The sequence below is a fragment of the Xyrauchen texanus genome, chromosome 23 (assembly GCF_025860055.1).
Source record: "Xyrauchen texanus isolate HMW12.3.18 chromosome 23, RBS_HiC_50CHRs, whole genome shotgun sequence".
In the NCBI taxonomy this organism is placed as follows: domain Eukaryota; kingdom Metazoa; phylum Chordata; class Actinopteri; order Cypriniformes; family Catostomidae; genus Xyrauchen; species Xyrauchen texanus.
In genome coordinates, this window is record NC_068298.1 from 3318453 (window position 1) to 3335326 (window position 16874).

The 16874-nt window shown below is 39.5% G+C and overlaps 1 protein-coding gene across 1 annotated transcript in view; it reads right to left on the reverse strand.

Moving 5' to 3' along the window:
• LOC127663271 (protein diaphanous homolog 1-like) overlaps positions 1 to 16874 on the reverse strand; it is a 137572-nt gene that overhangs the window by 69627 nt on the left and 51071 nt on the right. The window contains exons 14-16 of the mRNA XM_052154784.1: positions 15685 to 15749; positions 11015 to 11194; positions 5655 to 6185 (exon numbers count right to left, since the gene is read on the reverse strand). Coding sequence (XP_052010744.1) covers positions 5655 to 6185; positions 11015 to 11194; positions 15685 to 15749 — 776 coding nt within the window. The remainder of the gene's footprint in view (positions 1 to 5654; positions 6186 to 11014; positions 11195 to 15684; positions 15750 to 16874) is intronic.

A 16874-nucleotide genomic window follows, 5' to 3' on the forward strand; every position in this document is an offset into this window, starting at 1 on the left:
TCATTGTTCAAAATGTTTAATGCAAGCAAAATAGAGCAAAAATCTAGTTTTCATTAACATGCACCAATATAGCAATGCATAATAATAAACAGCAATATGTACCCACAGATTTGTCACTTTTCTTTTAAAGCGCCAATATTTGTCCCCTTGATTCGATTTTCTGGGGCATTTTTTGACTCCCGAGCATGTGTTTTTATAACAATGTAAAATGTATGCCAAATACTTAAACGGAGCATATTAATTCATATAAAATCGCCAATGTGATAATATAGGTTAGCACGCATTGCCTCTAACCCATCCAATTAAATCAACAGCATCTCAAGCAATTAAATGCATAACTAAGCCTTAAATATCAATAAGCATATTAAGAACAATATCGGATGTTACAGGTAAAAAATTTAAAAAGAGGAATTAATTAGAGGTGCATTTATTGCCACACATTTTAGGGGCATTTTAGCTCCAAGACTACTACCTTCATTTCTGACCCTGATTGTAAATAGAGGTGTCAATAGATACTATTGACAGATTGGCTATCTGCAAAAATGTAATTCCAATAATTGCCAATTGCTATTATTATCATTATATTATTATTATGATGTCCCGTGCTGTAGGACTCTTCAGTTAGAACGGCTCGGTTCTGCAATATAACAGTGGCCTCTATAGGTGAAATAAAAACAATCACTGACAACTTCTGTTCTGCTCTATCCAAGTCATCATTGACAATATTCATCCATATTTTTATCCTCACTTCAGTGCATATTTTAATTTTAATACAAGTTAAATCAAGTGTTCAAAATGCGACTACATGGAAACGTTTCCCCCACAGCACATACAGTAAATCGTGTCTCCAACTGCATATCCTGTAAATAATAATAAACCTAAACCTCGTCGGGTGAATATATAGGCTGTAAAAAGCTACATTTGGTATGAACTTAAATATACAGCACTGCAACAGAGCCAAGTCTATGTCACTTCAAAATAAGAGTCTTTTGCATTTTGAGCGTGTTTACGTTATGCACCAAATCTTTCTTTTCGGTCATTATTGGGATTGCAATATGCATTATTATAAATGCATTATTTTGGTGGCACAATAAACTGCATTTAGGATGTAGCCTCTTGTAGCCTGGGTGTCTGTGTCTGCCATAAGACACATAAATATGTTTTTTGCATTCTATAAATATTTTTTAAAAACGATCTGCCGATTAATCAGTTATCAGCCTTTTCGACCACCTTAGTTATCAAAATCCTTTCTCTGTAAATCTCTAATTTGAGATAAATGTCAAATGAATGTGAACATTTTGGAACAATGACAATTGAAACGTTTTGAAGCGATTCATTTAAACAGACCATTTTAAATCAGCTCACTTTGATGTTTTGAAGCGATTCATTTAAACAGACCGTTTTAAATCAACTCACTTTGATGTTTTGAAGCGATTCATTTAAACAGACCTTTTAAATCAACTCGCTTTGATGTTTTGAACGATTCATTTAAACAGACCTTTTAAATCAACTCACTTTGATGTTTTGAACGATTCATTTAAACGGACCGTTTTAAATCAACTCACTTTGATGTTTTGAAGCGATTCATTTAAACAGACCGTTTTAAATCAACTCACTTTGATGTTTTGAAGCGATTCATTTAAACAGACCTTTTAAATCAACTCACTTTGATGTTTTGAAGCGATTCATTTAAACAGACCTTTTAAATCAACTCACTTTGATGTTTTGAAGAGATTCATTTAAACAGACCGTTTTAAATCAACTCACTTTGATGTTTTGAAGCGATTCATTTAAACAGACCTTTTAAATCAACTCACTTTGATGTTTTGAAGAGATTCATTTAAACAGACCGTTTTAAATCAACTCACTTTGATGTTTTGAAGAGATTCATTTAAACAGACCTTTTAAATCAACTCACTTTGATGTTTTGAAGAGATTCATTTAAACAGACCGTTTTAAATCAACTCACTTTGATGTTTTGAAGCGATTCATTTAAACGGACCGTTTTAAATCAACTCACTTTGATGTTTTGAACTACTAACGGCCTTTTAGCTACTGAAGTTTCAATCAAAAACATGATAAAAACATGCCTGTTGCTTGCATACTCAAGACAGTCAAGACCAGAAGAGACAGCTAAATAAGTCTAATGACATACTATTCAGGACAATAAATCATCACAATATTTACAGCATTCCTTAATTGTATATCGCTGTGTTATACGCACAGCTGTATGGTCTGAAACAAATACGCAAGTATTTAAACGCAAATGCTTATAGTTGTGCAAACACAATTTTGTGCATCATAATTGCATTCTGAAATGTGTCAGACTACAATTCATAATGTAACAAAAATAAGTTGCATTATCATCATTACAGCTAAGGGTGCTACAGCGGACACTCGTATAAACTACTGTAAAACAGCATCGTCTTCTAAATCAGTTTAGTCTCTCAGGTCAACTACTGTCATGGCGGAGCAACTGTTTGAAGAGAATCTTGCTGAAGTAGTTAAACTTCATAATCTATGGACTAGCTAACTAGCTGCTCCTCTTCAGATGTCTGTGTTATGCATGCAGCTAGCTAACTAAAGCCCCCTAGAGTACGGAGGTTTGTTACCACCAGAGCAACATAAAAGCGTAAAGCTGCGTTCACACTGGCAGCGACACGCAGCGACAAAACAACCTCATCTCGTTCATTTTCAACGAGAGCTGGCGACTTCCGGCAACACGAGCGACGGCGACTGTTGCGACCAGATGTGGGCGTGTCCAGCGGCCACATTGTGCAATGTTTCACTTTATGCACCAGCGACCCAACCGCCAGCTACTGGCGATATGGAGCGACAAAGTAGCTGGCAGTGTGAACGCAGCTCAATGCATGTTAAACGGGACCGCACACTTGCAATACGCTGGCGTCTATGAACAAAATCAAACACTTGTGCCTACGTTTGATTACTTGTGTTAAAAACATTTTTGTCCCAAGACTGAAATGTAACATTCACTAAATCGCTCAGAGTGCGTGTTAATAGACTGCCCTCTTGTAAAGCTGCATTCACACTGCCAGTGAAACGCAGAGACAAAATGACCTCATTGCATTCTTTTTCAATGAGAGCTGGCGACTTCCGGCAACACGAGCGACCGTTGGCGACCGGAAGTGGCCGTGTCCAGCGATGTGACAAAGTTGAGCCATGTTTAACTTTATGCAAATGAAGAGCGACTCTCGGGAGCAACAGCCAACACGAGAGAAGATGTTAGCGCTCGCGTGATCCTAATGCAGCGACAAAGTAGCTGGCAGTGTGAACGCAGCTCAAGTATGTTAAACGGGACCACACAGTTGCAATACGTTGGCGTCTATGAACAAAATCAAACATTCGCACCTACGTTTGCGTACTTGCGTTAAATACATTTTTGTCCAAAAACTGAAAAGTAACATTCACCGTCACTCAGAGTGCGTGTTAATTGACTGACCTCTTGTAAGCGTGCACTCTCTCACCCGCATTTCAACAGGAAAGCGAAAAGAAGTGGGTAAATCAGAGAGGAGAGCATGCAGAAAAAGAGATGGAAGGGAAAGCGGAGGCAGCGAGGAGAGGTTAGGACACAGAGATGAGGTACGACCTCTAATGATACAGCAGCGACTAATTACCCTGAGAGAGAGAGTCAGAGGCGGCGTAAGATAACAAGACTACTCTGAGAGCATGAAAGGAAAACGAAAAAATAGTTTTTTTAATTTAAATGACAAAAGAATGCTATCCTTTCTAGCAGCAATTTAATTATCTTTCAGAGGCACAGCGGGAGACACAGCATTATTAAAAAGCTATTTCACTGACATGCACAGAGTCCTAACCACAGCCACACACTCCAACACTCATGAACTCCATTGAAACCATTAAATAGTAGCTATAGGCTAAAAGAAGACAGGAGCGTTTTGATGTTTTCACTCTTGTGGAGGGCGAGAAAAATTGGGAGAGAGATCAGAGAGGAGTAGAGGAGCAAGCTCATGATCTACAGCTAATAGTCAGCCATGACTCACACAGATCATGTACTACTAGTGCCGTTTCCACTAGTTGTGGATGCAGGGTCCACAATTTACACTCGCCAATGCAAGTAAAAATTGGCCTTGGTGAGTAACAGGCCAGATGTTCGGGAGCTTCAGTAGGAACTGTGACGTAATTCACAGTTTCAGTCAAACTGTAAGAATAGCCGGGTTTCCATTCACATATTTTTTGGCAAATTTTGAAATAGCAAAGACACAAACAAAGATGAATGTTTACTCGGTAAACAGAAAAGTGCATAAACTACAATAGAAACCAAATAATTCCTATTTGTGCCTCAAAAAGTTCCATCCACAAGATGAACACATAGGATGGAAGCGCTGCTTTTTTCACAATTTTCCTTTCAGATTTGTTACGTAAAATAAATGTGCATCTTGAACGGAAACCTGATTAATGACAGCCTGACGCTCGCTGATGTACAGTGAGTGATGTAAGACATTCAAATGGGGCGGCTGTGGCTCAGGTGGTAAAGCAGGTCGGCCACTAATCGCAGGGTTGGTGGTTCCCGGCCCAAACGACTCCACATGCCGAAGTGTCCTTGGGCAAGACAATGAATCCCAAGTTGCTCCCAATGGCAGGCTAGCACCTTGCTTGGCCGCTCTGCCATAATTGGTGTGTGTGTGAGAATGGGTGAATGAGTCACAGTGTAAAGCGCTTTGATAACCTCTAAGGTTAATAAAAGTTCATGGTGTCCACAAAAGAAAACATGTTGTGACTTGTGCTCCTTTTACAACTTGTATCATCCAAAGTTTAACAAGGATGCCTTTAATGTTTTCTTTAATCTCCATATGGTGACACATTTATCGAAAATACCACCTTTTAATAAAACACTAAAACTACAATATGAGGTACAAAAACATCATGTCAGGGCTTCTATGCAACTCTGAACACAAGCTTATTGCGCAACTTTACAATAAAAAAGAAATCACTGCAAATAGTATCAAGGAAGGACGATTTTACCATTATAACTGCAGTCAACAATAAGGAAACATTCAAACATTTTCACTAGCCCCTCCATTATAAAAAGAGGAAGAAAAAAAACTGAATGAAATGCCCAATACCCAATGCGTGCCAAGTCCTCGTGGTGGCGTAGTGACTCGCCTCAATCCGGGTGGCGGAAACTCATGAATCCAGGGGTGATAACGTATTTTTTTTTAAATTTATTTATTTTAGGGATGCACCGCTGTATCGGCCAAACATGGGTATCGGACGATATTCGCCTTGTTGACTGACATCGGCCTATCGGTAAATACAATGACATTCACCGAAGGCAGTGACCGATGTTTATCCGTTTATATGTCTTTGTTATTTGCGGTCGACATGGACAACAGTTTCCTACCCAGCTGCAGTTTCGGAGCAGATCCAACAGGTGGTGCTATAATACCACCCACAGTATTATATCACAGTATCACAGTGTCTGCAATAATTTGCAACGTGTTGAAGGTGAAATGAGTACTTAATATGCTTAATTAGCATTCACAATGGCACTCACTTTGACAATGCAAGCATACTACTAATCGGTGCCACATAATGCAGTGTGAAAACAGCTGTGGGGGGCAGAGGAACGGGATGGAACTGAAATCAAATTTCAATAGAGTGTGAAAACTCACCTTGCTCCAATTGGCTCTCTTCAGTTGAATCTCGGGTGCGTAGTCTTTCTTTGGCTGTAGACCATACGGCAGTTGAGGAACGGGAGGTGCCCATCCACCAAAACCTCCCGGAGGAGGCGGTGGCATCCCAGGACCGCCCATCGGAGGTGGGGGCGGCGGCATACCAGGCATTCCGGGTGGAGGGGGTGGAGGCGGCGGCATACCGGGCATTCCTGGTAAAGGAGGTGGGGGTGGGGGCATACCAGGTGCCCCAGGAAGAGGGGGAGGAGGTGGGGGCATTCCGGGTGCCCCGGGTAGAGGGGGTGGAGGAGGGGGCGGAGGCATACCTGGCCCACCAGGTAAAGGTGGGGGCGGGGGAGGAGGGGGCATCATGGATGTCTGCCCAGGTAGAGGAGGGGGAGGGGGAGGTGGGGGTGGGGGCGGAAGGCAGGCTTCACCCGGACGGGGTGGAGGAGGGGGCATGGCCACAGGCACATGCACGGTGATGACTTTTGTCTTGGCTTCCTCTAGATCATTCGAGAGCTTCTCAATCTGAAAGAGAAAGGTGACAGATGGCAGTGTTGTAATGAGATTAGCACAATTCACAATTTCTTTACAGGTAAACCACAGAGGAATTGGTGTTCAAAATGAACAAAATACCATTATTGAGCCAGTGCATACAAAATCTGTGTTAAAAACAGTGTTTAGTGTCTCTATGGTAAGACTACAATGATGATTTTACATTGAAAATGGGTTTGATTTGGCCGGAGATTTCAGGCTTCCACCATTCGTCCTTGTGCGTTCACGTCATGCTTGTGAATACAGGGATGCAACCCATTCTGGAGATGCCACTAGGTGGCGACAAATAATCGTCAGTCATTCAATGCACATACAGTACGTTTACATTTTTACATTGTCATTCAGCAGACACGTTCATCCAAACCGACTTATTTGAGAGACCTAGAAAGCAATTTGTCATACAAAAGCTAATATCTTCAGTATCGCACCGCCAAGTTCTCAAAGTGGCTGGAGTAGTATAGTAGCTCGTGCAGAAGACCGAAATCTACCAAGAGACTTTATAGTGTTTAAGCATTATAAGGCTCTAAAATTTTCCTTCAGTTTGTAAACTACTGAGCATGAGACTTTATTGTTGTCTTTTTAGATAAAAACAGTCTAATAATGAGTTTCAATAACGTCCTTACCTTCTCTTTTGTTAACATTGGTATATCTACAAATCTACTGACTATAAGAACAAAGCAGATCTATAATTTTCCTACAGTACTTAAACTGCTGAGCAGGACTTCTCTGAGAATATAACAATAATAGCCTAACAGTAATCATTTTGAGTTTCAATAATGCCCTTTCAGCCTTGTAAAGTGGCTTGCAAATGACATGCGTCGAGGTGTCAATGCTCCACTCAACACCAGAGTCGAGCGCCGCTTTGACATCCACATGACAAGCATTACAGAAGGCATCATGGACGGAGGATTGTACAACTTTGCCATGCAAGAAAGTGGAGATGTGCACATTCAACTTTGAAAACATGTATTTGGATGAGAAAAATGGCATTTGGTTTGATTGAAGAAATTTAAATGAAACATAAATTTGGAGACTTAAAATACTTCATGTTGCTTTGTACACTCAAAGACATAATTTGTGAGGCACAAACGTGTGTGAAAAACAATTTGGTGTAAAGTTGGAGCCGAGGTTGCGCTGACAAGTCACTTCAGTGTATTCGGCAGCGCTGACGAGAGTCATGTGAAAGTCTCTCAGCGTCACTTTTACGTATTACTAACTTTTCCTTTTCTCTCCTTGAAGAAGGTAGACTCAGTTTGTTTACAAATGAGAGGTTTCACGAGTGCCGCTTCATCAGAACTGTTCACGCAGAATCATTGGGCATTCACAGCTGTAACCAAGGACGCGATTGGCCACTGCTGTAATCAAACACGTATCAGTACGAATCGAGTGATCGAATTTGCATCCGGTGCACACGGTGGCACTAGCACTGTCGCCTCACAGCAAGAAGGTCCCGGGTTCGAGTCCAGGGCCTTTCTGTGTGGAGTTTGCATGTTCTCCCTGTGCTCACGTGGGTTTTCTCCGGTTTCCCCCACAAGTCCAAAATGACCAGTTAAGTGAATTGGAGATTCTAAATTGCCCCGTAGGTGTGAGAGAGCGCCCCCCAGCCACTGGGTCAAATATGCAGATCACGGATGGTCCGCTGTTGTGACGGAGCATCCGAAAGTAGAAGTGACTCTTGGTATAACCATGAATACACCTAGAGCTGCACGATTATGACAAATTGCTAGTTATTCCCCCTGATTCATAAATGCATAATTTTAATTTAATAGAATTTTAATTTAAATACTTTTGTGTGGGGCAACTGCATGCCATATTCTTAATGTAAATATCACATCCGAAACCAGACAGTATTTTTGATTTATTTTACTTGCATGTAAAAAAATTGTAAACAGAAAGTGAGAAATGCAACAAGACTAGAATACAAGGTTGTCGTTACTGATAAACCAAGAGACTACAGTTTTTCCTACAACGATGCATCCCAATGTTCAAGCCTGGTGAACTCTGAACTGCGAGTCTGGATGAGAGGACGCGTGACCGATAGAAGATCGAAACGGGACACACTGGCCTCTTGGCTCAATAAAAGGGTTCATACTTCAAAGTTACGTGTTTTTATTGCTACTGAAAAATGAGTAGACAGAATATTTTAACATTTTAAATCTTATTTCCTAAAACCAGAAGCCTATCTGTGTGACATTATATCTTGGTTTGATGCATTGTCCAAATAATATTTGCATGCTCAAAGCCTAGTATGACCTCCCCATAAGTCACATCCGTGTATGTTGCACTGACAGAGGGTGCATGCGGTCGGCTTTATATCACTAAATATATCTGGGACAGGGCAGAGGGCAGGGCTGGCGCCTTATCAGGCTAATCAAGCCTACGAGAGGGATAAAGGCCGACTGCGGACGGTGGTGGTTCTTTATTAAACAACATTTATATTGTAAAGCCGGTTTTGGCACCAGTGTAAAGGTGTTTATGGAAAGGCCATAAATGATGTTTAATAACAAAAGACACAAACACACACATATGACGGACAGCTGCTCGTAAACACTCTCTCTCCCGCACCACCGTCAGCTCATAGGCTTGATTAGCCTGATAAGGGGCCTGCCCCGCCCTTCGCCCTCCGCCATGTCACAATAACATTTTGACACGACGGGAGTCGACATAAATGGAGTGCTGTAATTTACACTTTTCACGATAAGTTAATTGCGGTAGTATTTGTAACTTTGATTATTTTTTCCAATTAATAGTGCAGCCCTAAGCATACCTCAACCTATCAGACTCCTCCGTGGGTAAACCTGCAATGTCATGTTTCAACCACAGATGTCGATAGAGAGCACATGCTGCAATTCTGTATTGTTCCTTTCAAAAATGTAGTGATGGAGAGAGACAGAAGAGGGTCAGGACAAAGTTGGAGTGACATGAGGGAGTGTTTGCATTCATGTCTAATTACTGGCATCATTTATTTGTCTAGAACTTGCCATTGTTAATGAGTTCTGCCCAGCGCACTAATTACACATTGGAGCGTGAGAGAACGGAAGAAAGAGCGAGAAAGGGAGTCATACTTTTAGTGCGCTCGGGAAATCTGGCAGTAGTTCACAAGGACAAGCCGGCAACCCACAAACAAAGTTTCTCTGATGGTTGTTTATCTGTAGATGACGTGTTGTGTCTAGCTCAGCAAGTTCTGTGACTGTGCTTATCTTTCTTCGTGCACATCTGTCCACATGTCAACATTGTAAACACTACTCCGTCACTCGCCAAACTTCTGCTGACTGTTTGCCTTCATCTCTTTTCACTGTATTTATCTCTCGCTCATTCTGTGTTTGTTAGATAACGGACCAACATAACTTGTCAAATCACTTCTATTAACATCTCTCTGCCTCTCACAATCATTCACTCCTTTATGCTTTAAAAATGCTCTAGTCGTTTAGTCAGACGTCCGACTATCGGCATAAAGTCTGGTCCACTTTCAGGTTTATTCTGGCACCAGCTTAAATGGTTTGTGTTTCCTCTGCCTGTTTTGCTCATGTGGTGTCTGTCAGGTGCGCTCATTGTGCAGACGTAAACACAAACACAATCATGCATGCATGCATGCGTGCAAGATTCAAATGGATGAAGAGGAAGATTTCAGTGAATTAACACCAACATTGTGGACTGTTCTTCAAACAACGCTAGCGACTGTCTTCAGTAGACCTGAAAAGTAGTGAGTTTTATATGCTTTTGGAGCTCATGTTTCATGGATGAAAAAGTTGATATTTACATTTATGCATTTGGCAGATGCTTTTATCCAAAGTGACTTACAGTGCACTTATTACAGGGACAATCCCCCCGGAGCAACCTGGAGTTAAGTGCCTTGCTCAAGGACACAATGGTGGTGGCTGCTGTGGGGATCGAACCAGCAACCTTCTGATTACCAGTTATGTGCTTTAGCCCACTACGCCACCATCACTCCATAAAGTTGTACTTGTTTGGAACAAGGAGGGTGAGTAAATCATGACAAGTTTTATTTTAAGGGAGCTATTATATATTTACATGCTCCTGCGAGCACTGCTTTTGTATTTATTCTACTTAAACAGAAAGTATGCAGAAAATAATACAAGGAAACAAATTTCAGATTATAATCAGATGTGTTATAATTCAGCAAAACTAATAGAATGCATCCAGTTTTATTTGTATTTATTTTATTACACTTTTTTTGTGACATGCTATGATGACTTTATTTTCAGATTTGAGCACTTATAATATAGGACAGGTGTGAATGACTTTCTTTGTTCTGCTGAACACAAATTATCAGCACTCCTCACAATGCAAGTGAATGGTGACCAGAATGTTGAAGCTCCAAAAAGCACATATTGGCAGCATAAAAGTAAGCACACGACTCCAGTGGTTTAATCCATGCCATCAGAAGAAATATGACAGCTGTCAGTAAGAAACAGATCAATATTAAAGTGCTTTTTTACTATCAATCTCCACTTTCACTTTCACTTTATTCTCCATTTGTTTTTTGCGATTCGCATTCTTCATGCATATCGCCACCTATTAGGCTGGTAGGAGAATTTATAGTAAAAAAGGACTTAAATATTGATCTGTTTCTCATCCACACCTATCATATCACTACTGAAGACATGGATTATACCAATGGAGTCATGTGGCATAGTTTTATGCTGACTTTAAACAGCCACAACATTAAAACCACCTGCCTTTAATTAATGATAAGGCTGTTTATACTCACGTGCATTCAAGACATTACACCACTCGACATGTTAAAAGTCACTAAATCAATTTTTTAGGAAGCTTTGTACCTTCTCTTTGAGCTGGTTGATCTGTGAAAGCAGGTTCTGATTCTCTTTCTCTCTCTCGCTCTTCTCCTTCCCCAGCGTGTCTTTCTCTGCGCTCAGATCAAGAACTTTCTGTTCATAATCCGCCTCCAACTTCTTCAGCTCCACCTGCAGCTCATGACGGGCCGTCAACTCGCTATCCAGCTATAACAAACACACACATCAGTTTATCCATCGTTAGATTGTGTGCATCTGTATATCTGCTAACAGAAGTATATGAAGCAGTATGCAGCGTACAACAATACGCATTACAAACAGCAAGAAGTAAAGGTGACGTGAAAATCAAGATTGATATCAATTCCATTGTAAGATGCAGTATAAATGTAATAGTGGGTCATCCAAAAACCCCTTGGACTGTGCACAAAAAAATATATATTTTCCAATGCATTGTAATGTTCGTTTGAACGATCTCAATACTGATTCTTAAATCCCCAAATCTGTATTTTACGCTTTGTGCAACCCTTTACAACAATGAGAAAAATCCCTCGCATTTGCAACCAAATTTCCTGGCATGCAACTAAAAATGTCTTTGATCACCACTGGCTGTTAAATGTTCAAGCACTGTGTTGAGAGCAAGTTTGGATTGACCTGTTCCATGCATGTCCAAAGACAAGATCCACACCACCCCTTTGTCATTGACTAATGTCTCTTTTAACACCCTTTCTGATCTTCACAGTCAGTTGTCGATCAAAAACATTAAAAAAAGACATGTAATTCTAATCACGGATAGCACGGATGAGGTAAAGCCATTCGAGTCTCTCTCATTAATATGCGCTCATTTACAGACACTCTTTTCAGAACTGCAGGTTTTCTTAAAGCGACAGTACTGATTTTTAGCACGTGCTCAACAATTCAAATATAAGTATGTTGTAAATATGAAAAATGATGCAATTAAATAATATATGCAATATAATATCATACTTATTGATGAAATGCATGGATTTGCACATTTAAAAAAAAAGCTAAAATGATGAAAAGCTAAATGAACGAATAAAATATAATTAGTCAAATTAATATTTTCATGTTTTACCCTGTTAGAGAATCCCCTTTATAATTAACAGCATTAGCTGGGAAATAATTTAACATTTGCAAGCCAAGTGGACATTATAACTGAAACACACCGATATCGAAATTGGAATCGAAAGCTTGTGAATAGGATCAAATTGGGAAATATTTATCAATAAAACTCCCATTCTGTGCACAGTGACACGAGGCATGCGACAGATAGTAAAGACACAAATCTATTGTTTATATTTTTCATTTCAACAGAGTGACATGCAATCAAACTCTAAAGAAATGGTCAGCGTGCACATAACGACCGTCACGTTTGTGGATATGTGGTTTGTTGTTTTGTAAGAACGAGTGGATCGAAGGACAAACTCAAGAACAAATGTGAGGCGAAATTGAGATTTTTAGTATTCACCTCACTTCCACAAAACTGTCCTTCCCTCACACACACAGACAGATGTTGACTTTTTTCGGTGACATTGACGGTGGGTGTTTGCCAGCTAGACATGTAATTATGTGACAGCAGCAGAAATGGAGGGGTCACACACACACACACACACACACACACACACACACACACACACACACACACACACACACACACAGAATTAGACAGGGAGGGAGGAATGAAGAGAGAGACAGAAAACTATCGTCTGACAAGCCCTTGATAGGACACACACACATATATAAATGCATTTAAAAAGGCATTTCAGTGTTCACATAATTTAAAGCTCTGATAGAGATGATGTAGCGGGTACGCACACACACACTCTCTCACACACACCCCCATAAGTGTACATAAAAAAAAAACATTCTATTAATTATTTCCATTATATTTTCAATTAAGTGCCACCTCACCCCAAATTCTCATTACTACACTTAACATAGTACAGTTAATGTATTTTTTTTTATTAAAAAGTATTCATAATACGGATGCGCACTCCTTCTGCACCAGCTAGTCGAATACTTACAACACTACTCGACTATCGTAAACTGACTTTCCTTTGCAGATCTGACTGAAATACAAAGCTGAATTTGTCTATACTTTCTCCCTGAAACACTCATTAAATCTTGCATTAATACAGCCATTTTGCTGAAATTTGATTGGCTGCTGGCGGCCATATTTTTATATTTGTCAAAGTCATATTGTAGAATATGTAAGCATTTGGCCCCTACAAGAAGCATACCAATTTTCAACTTCATTGATAATACAGTTGCAGAGTTATGAGCATTTATTGTTTGTGAATTGTTTCGTGATTTTGCATGCAGACTCAAAATTGGCTGTTGTCAATGTGTATCAAATCTCAGAACATTTGTCCTTTTCGTTTGGTAGATATTGGTCAATACATACAAAAAATGGACAACGCCTGACCAATTAGTTGGCTTATATCTTCGCAACGCTTTGACAAATCAAAATTCCTTTGATACATTTTTGTTAGGAGGGTTCATAGTAGACACACACTAATTGTCATGCGAATCAGACAAACGGCCTAGGAAGAGTTCGAAAAAGTTGCTTTTTTAGAAAATTTGAATATCGGAAACATTTTATAAAATACAATAAAACGTAGATATACATTTTGTAGTTCCTGGTGCAAGGAATTAGAGGAAAATTATTTTGGGATTATTCAACTCGGTTGTGGAGTTATTGGGAAAAACGTAAATGTCCTTGTTACAGCGCCACCTTGTGTCTATTTTCATAACACTTGGTACAAAGCCTCATTCTAACACTGTCTACAAATATCTCAAGTTTCGTAATGGTCGGACATTCAGATTTAATGTTATTAGCTGCTGAAATTTGATTGTCTGCTGGCGGCCATGTTTTTAATTTGTCCGACTGATATTAAAGGACATGTTACCCTTTTGGCCCCTACAAGATGCACACCAATTTTCAACTTCATTGATCATACGGCTGTGGAGTTATGAGCGTTTTTTTGTTGTAGCGCCCCCTATAGGCACCTTTGCGTGCATCCTCAGAATGTCCTGTTGTCAATGTGTATCAAGTTTTGTAACATTTGGCCTTTTCATCCGGTAGATATTGGCCAAAACGAACAATGCCTGACCCATTCGTTGGCTTATATCTTCACAACGCTTCGACAAATCTAAATTTCTTTGATACATTTTTGTCAGGAGGGTTCATAGTAGACACACCCCAATTTTCGTACGAATCAGACATAATCGGAGATATACGTTTTGTTCATCTTGAGCCAAGGAATCGAATGATGTAAGACTCTTGATTGTGCGTCAAAGGGTTTAGGAGTTATGGGCCAAAGCATAAACATGATCACCACCTTGAGGCCGATCGGGCATACGCTGTAGTACTCTGGGGGACTACCTTCCCTCAAAGTTTCAGCTCTCTACGACTTACGGTTTGGTTTGCACGATCAGTTTTAGGGCAGAATAAAAATCCTTACAATTACAAAAGGGTTTCAGCCCTTCGGGAATGAACCCCTAATAATAATAAGAAGAATACGAAAAAAGCATAATTGAGGAAAGGCACTGAAAATGGATGATCCCATATGGAATTTATTTTTTACTATTGCAGTATAAAAATGGCACAAACAAAAATTAAGAAAATGTTAAATACATTTGAGCAATGCTTTGTATATTTTAAAATTATAACATATATTGTAAAAAAAAAGAAAATATATATATATATATATATATAATTTTCTTGCCTCGAAATTTTTTTAAATTAATTTTGACCTTAAAACTAAATCTAATTAAATCTAATATTTATTTCAACAGTGTAAGTTTGCAACATATATTTACAATATGTTTAAATTATAGTTTGATCAGAAAATTATTCAAATTATTATTCGATTTTTTTTGCTGTATGGTTTGGTGCCCCCCTGGTGTTCAAAATCATTCATTGAAAAAGAAAAAAAAAAAAGTGTGAGTTTTTAAGTGCGGAAGGGAATCTGAAAACTACAATATTTCACGAGTCCACATGGGGGCGCTGTGGTTATGTGTAAATGTCACGTACGTATCACACTTGTTATTTTTAACTTGAATTTTAATTTACGAGTAATTACTTGATTCGTGGGTTACAGTGCTCGACTGCAAATTTACTTAATGCCAATCTCGAATAGGGAACTCATTCGAACCACAATTTAGATTGTTTTTAAGCACATTTTCCCAACAAATTTGCATTGCATCATGATGGTAAATGCTGTATGGTTTTAAGTAAAAAGTAATGATAAGAATCACCATTTAAAATAATGAGAGTTACAAATAAAAGTATTGGGGGGTCCTAAAAAGGCTTAATTTTCTTTAAGCAAAATATAATTCCTTATGGGGTTTTTATTTCGATTTTGGTGTGAAATATGATCTGGACATATTTCTTTAAGACAGCACTAAAAATCGCAGTGTGTTTTAGGAGGAAGCTGTCAAGAAGAGGCAGGACATTTCCTTGCCATCTCACCTCCAAATTACACATCTGTCAGCCACCAGAGAGACAGCGGGGGTGCTGAGAGCAGCGCGCTTATGCGTTTCAAAGTTCAGTGTTATTGTGCATAGACAGATATTTCACTCTGTGCATTAATCAGCCAGATTCAATCATGCAAATGCCACAAATGTGTGTGCGTGTGTGTGTGTGTGTGTGTGTGTGTGTGTGTGTGTGTGTGTACCTTCTTCTCCAGCTCTGTGGCCTTGGCTTCACTGATTTCCACTTTCGTCTGATCAACCATGTTGTCTAGAGAGAGAGACAGTGCATGAATAGGCAGGTTTTAGAAGTGTGTGTGTGTGTGTATCAAGTGTCCTTCACTGTGTAATGGCTCTCTTTGCCTCCTGTGATTCGTGCTCTGATTACTGAGGGATCTAATTAAAATCTCCCACTCGCTCCATCCTGTCCAAAACCCACGCTAAAATAAGAAACCCCAAACCTCAAAACAGACTTTGAAATCGCCACACAAAAAGGCAGATGAGTGAGTGCACATTTAAACATCTAAAACTCGTTTCTTTCTGTTCTCAAACTCTAAAAGTTCTTCTCGTCTCTCTGTGAACTCTGAATCAATAATATGGCTCAAATAATCTCCCTTTACTCACAGAAAAGCCGGAGGCAACTATGCTTAGATTAACCAATGAGGAGACAGAGGGGCACAATGAGGTGAGCAGCCAATGGGAAAGTTTCTTTTCATGCAATATGATAATGAGCTCTTGTTCAGCAAGTTTTTGGATAGAAGTATGGCATGAAGTACGGAAGTTCAGAAATACAGAGTGAAGCACTTAAGTTGGTTGGGAAGTATGGAAAGAAGTACCGATGGAATGTCAAATGAATGGAAGTGCTCAAGTAATTATGTAAGGAAGTTTTAGAGGGAAGTACTCCGGAAGTGTGGAAGGAATACGATAGGGAGTTCAAAAGAGATTTCAGAAAGAGGGACAAAACAATAAAAGGAAGAAGAATGGAAGGAATTTCAGAAGGTAGGATGAATAGAAGAATGGAAAAACAGAAGAAAGTTTGGAAGTGTGGAGGAAAATATGAAAGGAAGACTGGAATTTGGGAAGTGTGGAAGGAAGTTCAAAAGGAAGGATTGTAAGAAGTTTTGGATGGAAGCTCATCAGTACAGAGGAAGGAAGGATATCCAGAAGGAAAGAAGTTCGGAAGTACAGAGGGAACCACAAAAGTTAGTAAGGAAGTGTGGATGACATTTTGAATGGATGCAAGGAAGTGCTTAAGTACAGAAGTACGAACAAAAGAAATTCAAAAAGAAGGAAGTTCAAAAGATGTCAGAAGAGGGATGGAAGAATGAAAGGAAGTTAGGAAGGAAGATTTAAAAGAGGTTTGGATAGAAGCTCATCAGTACAGAGGAAGGAAGGA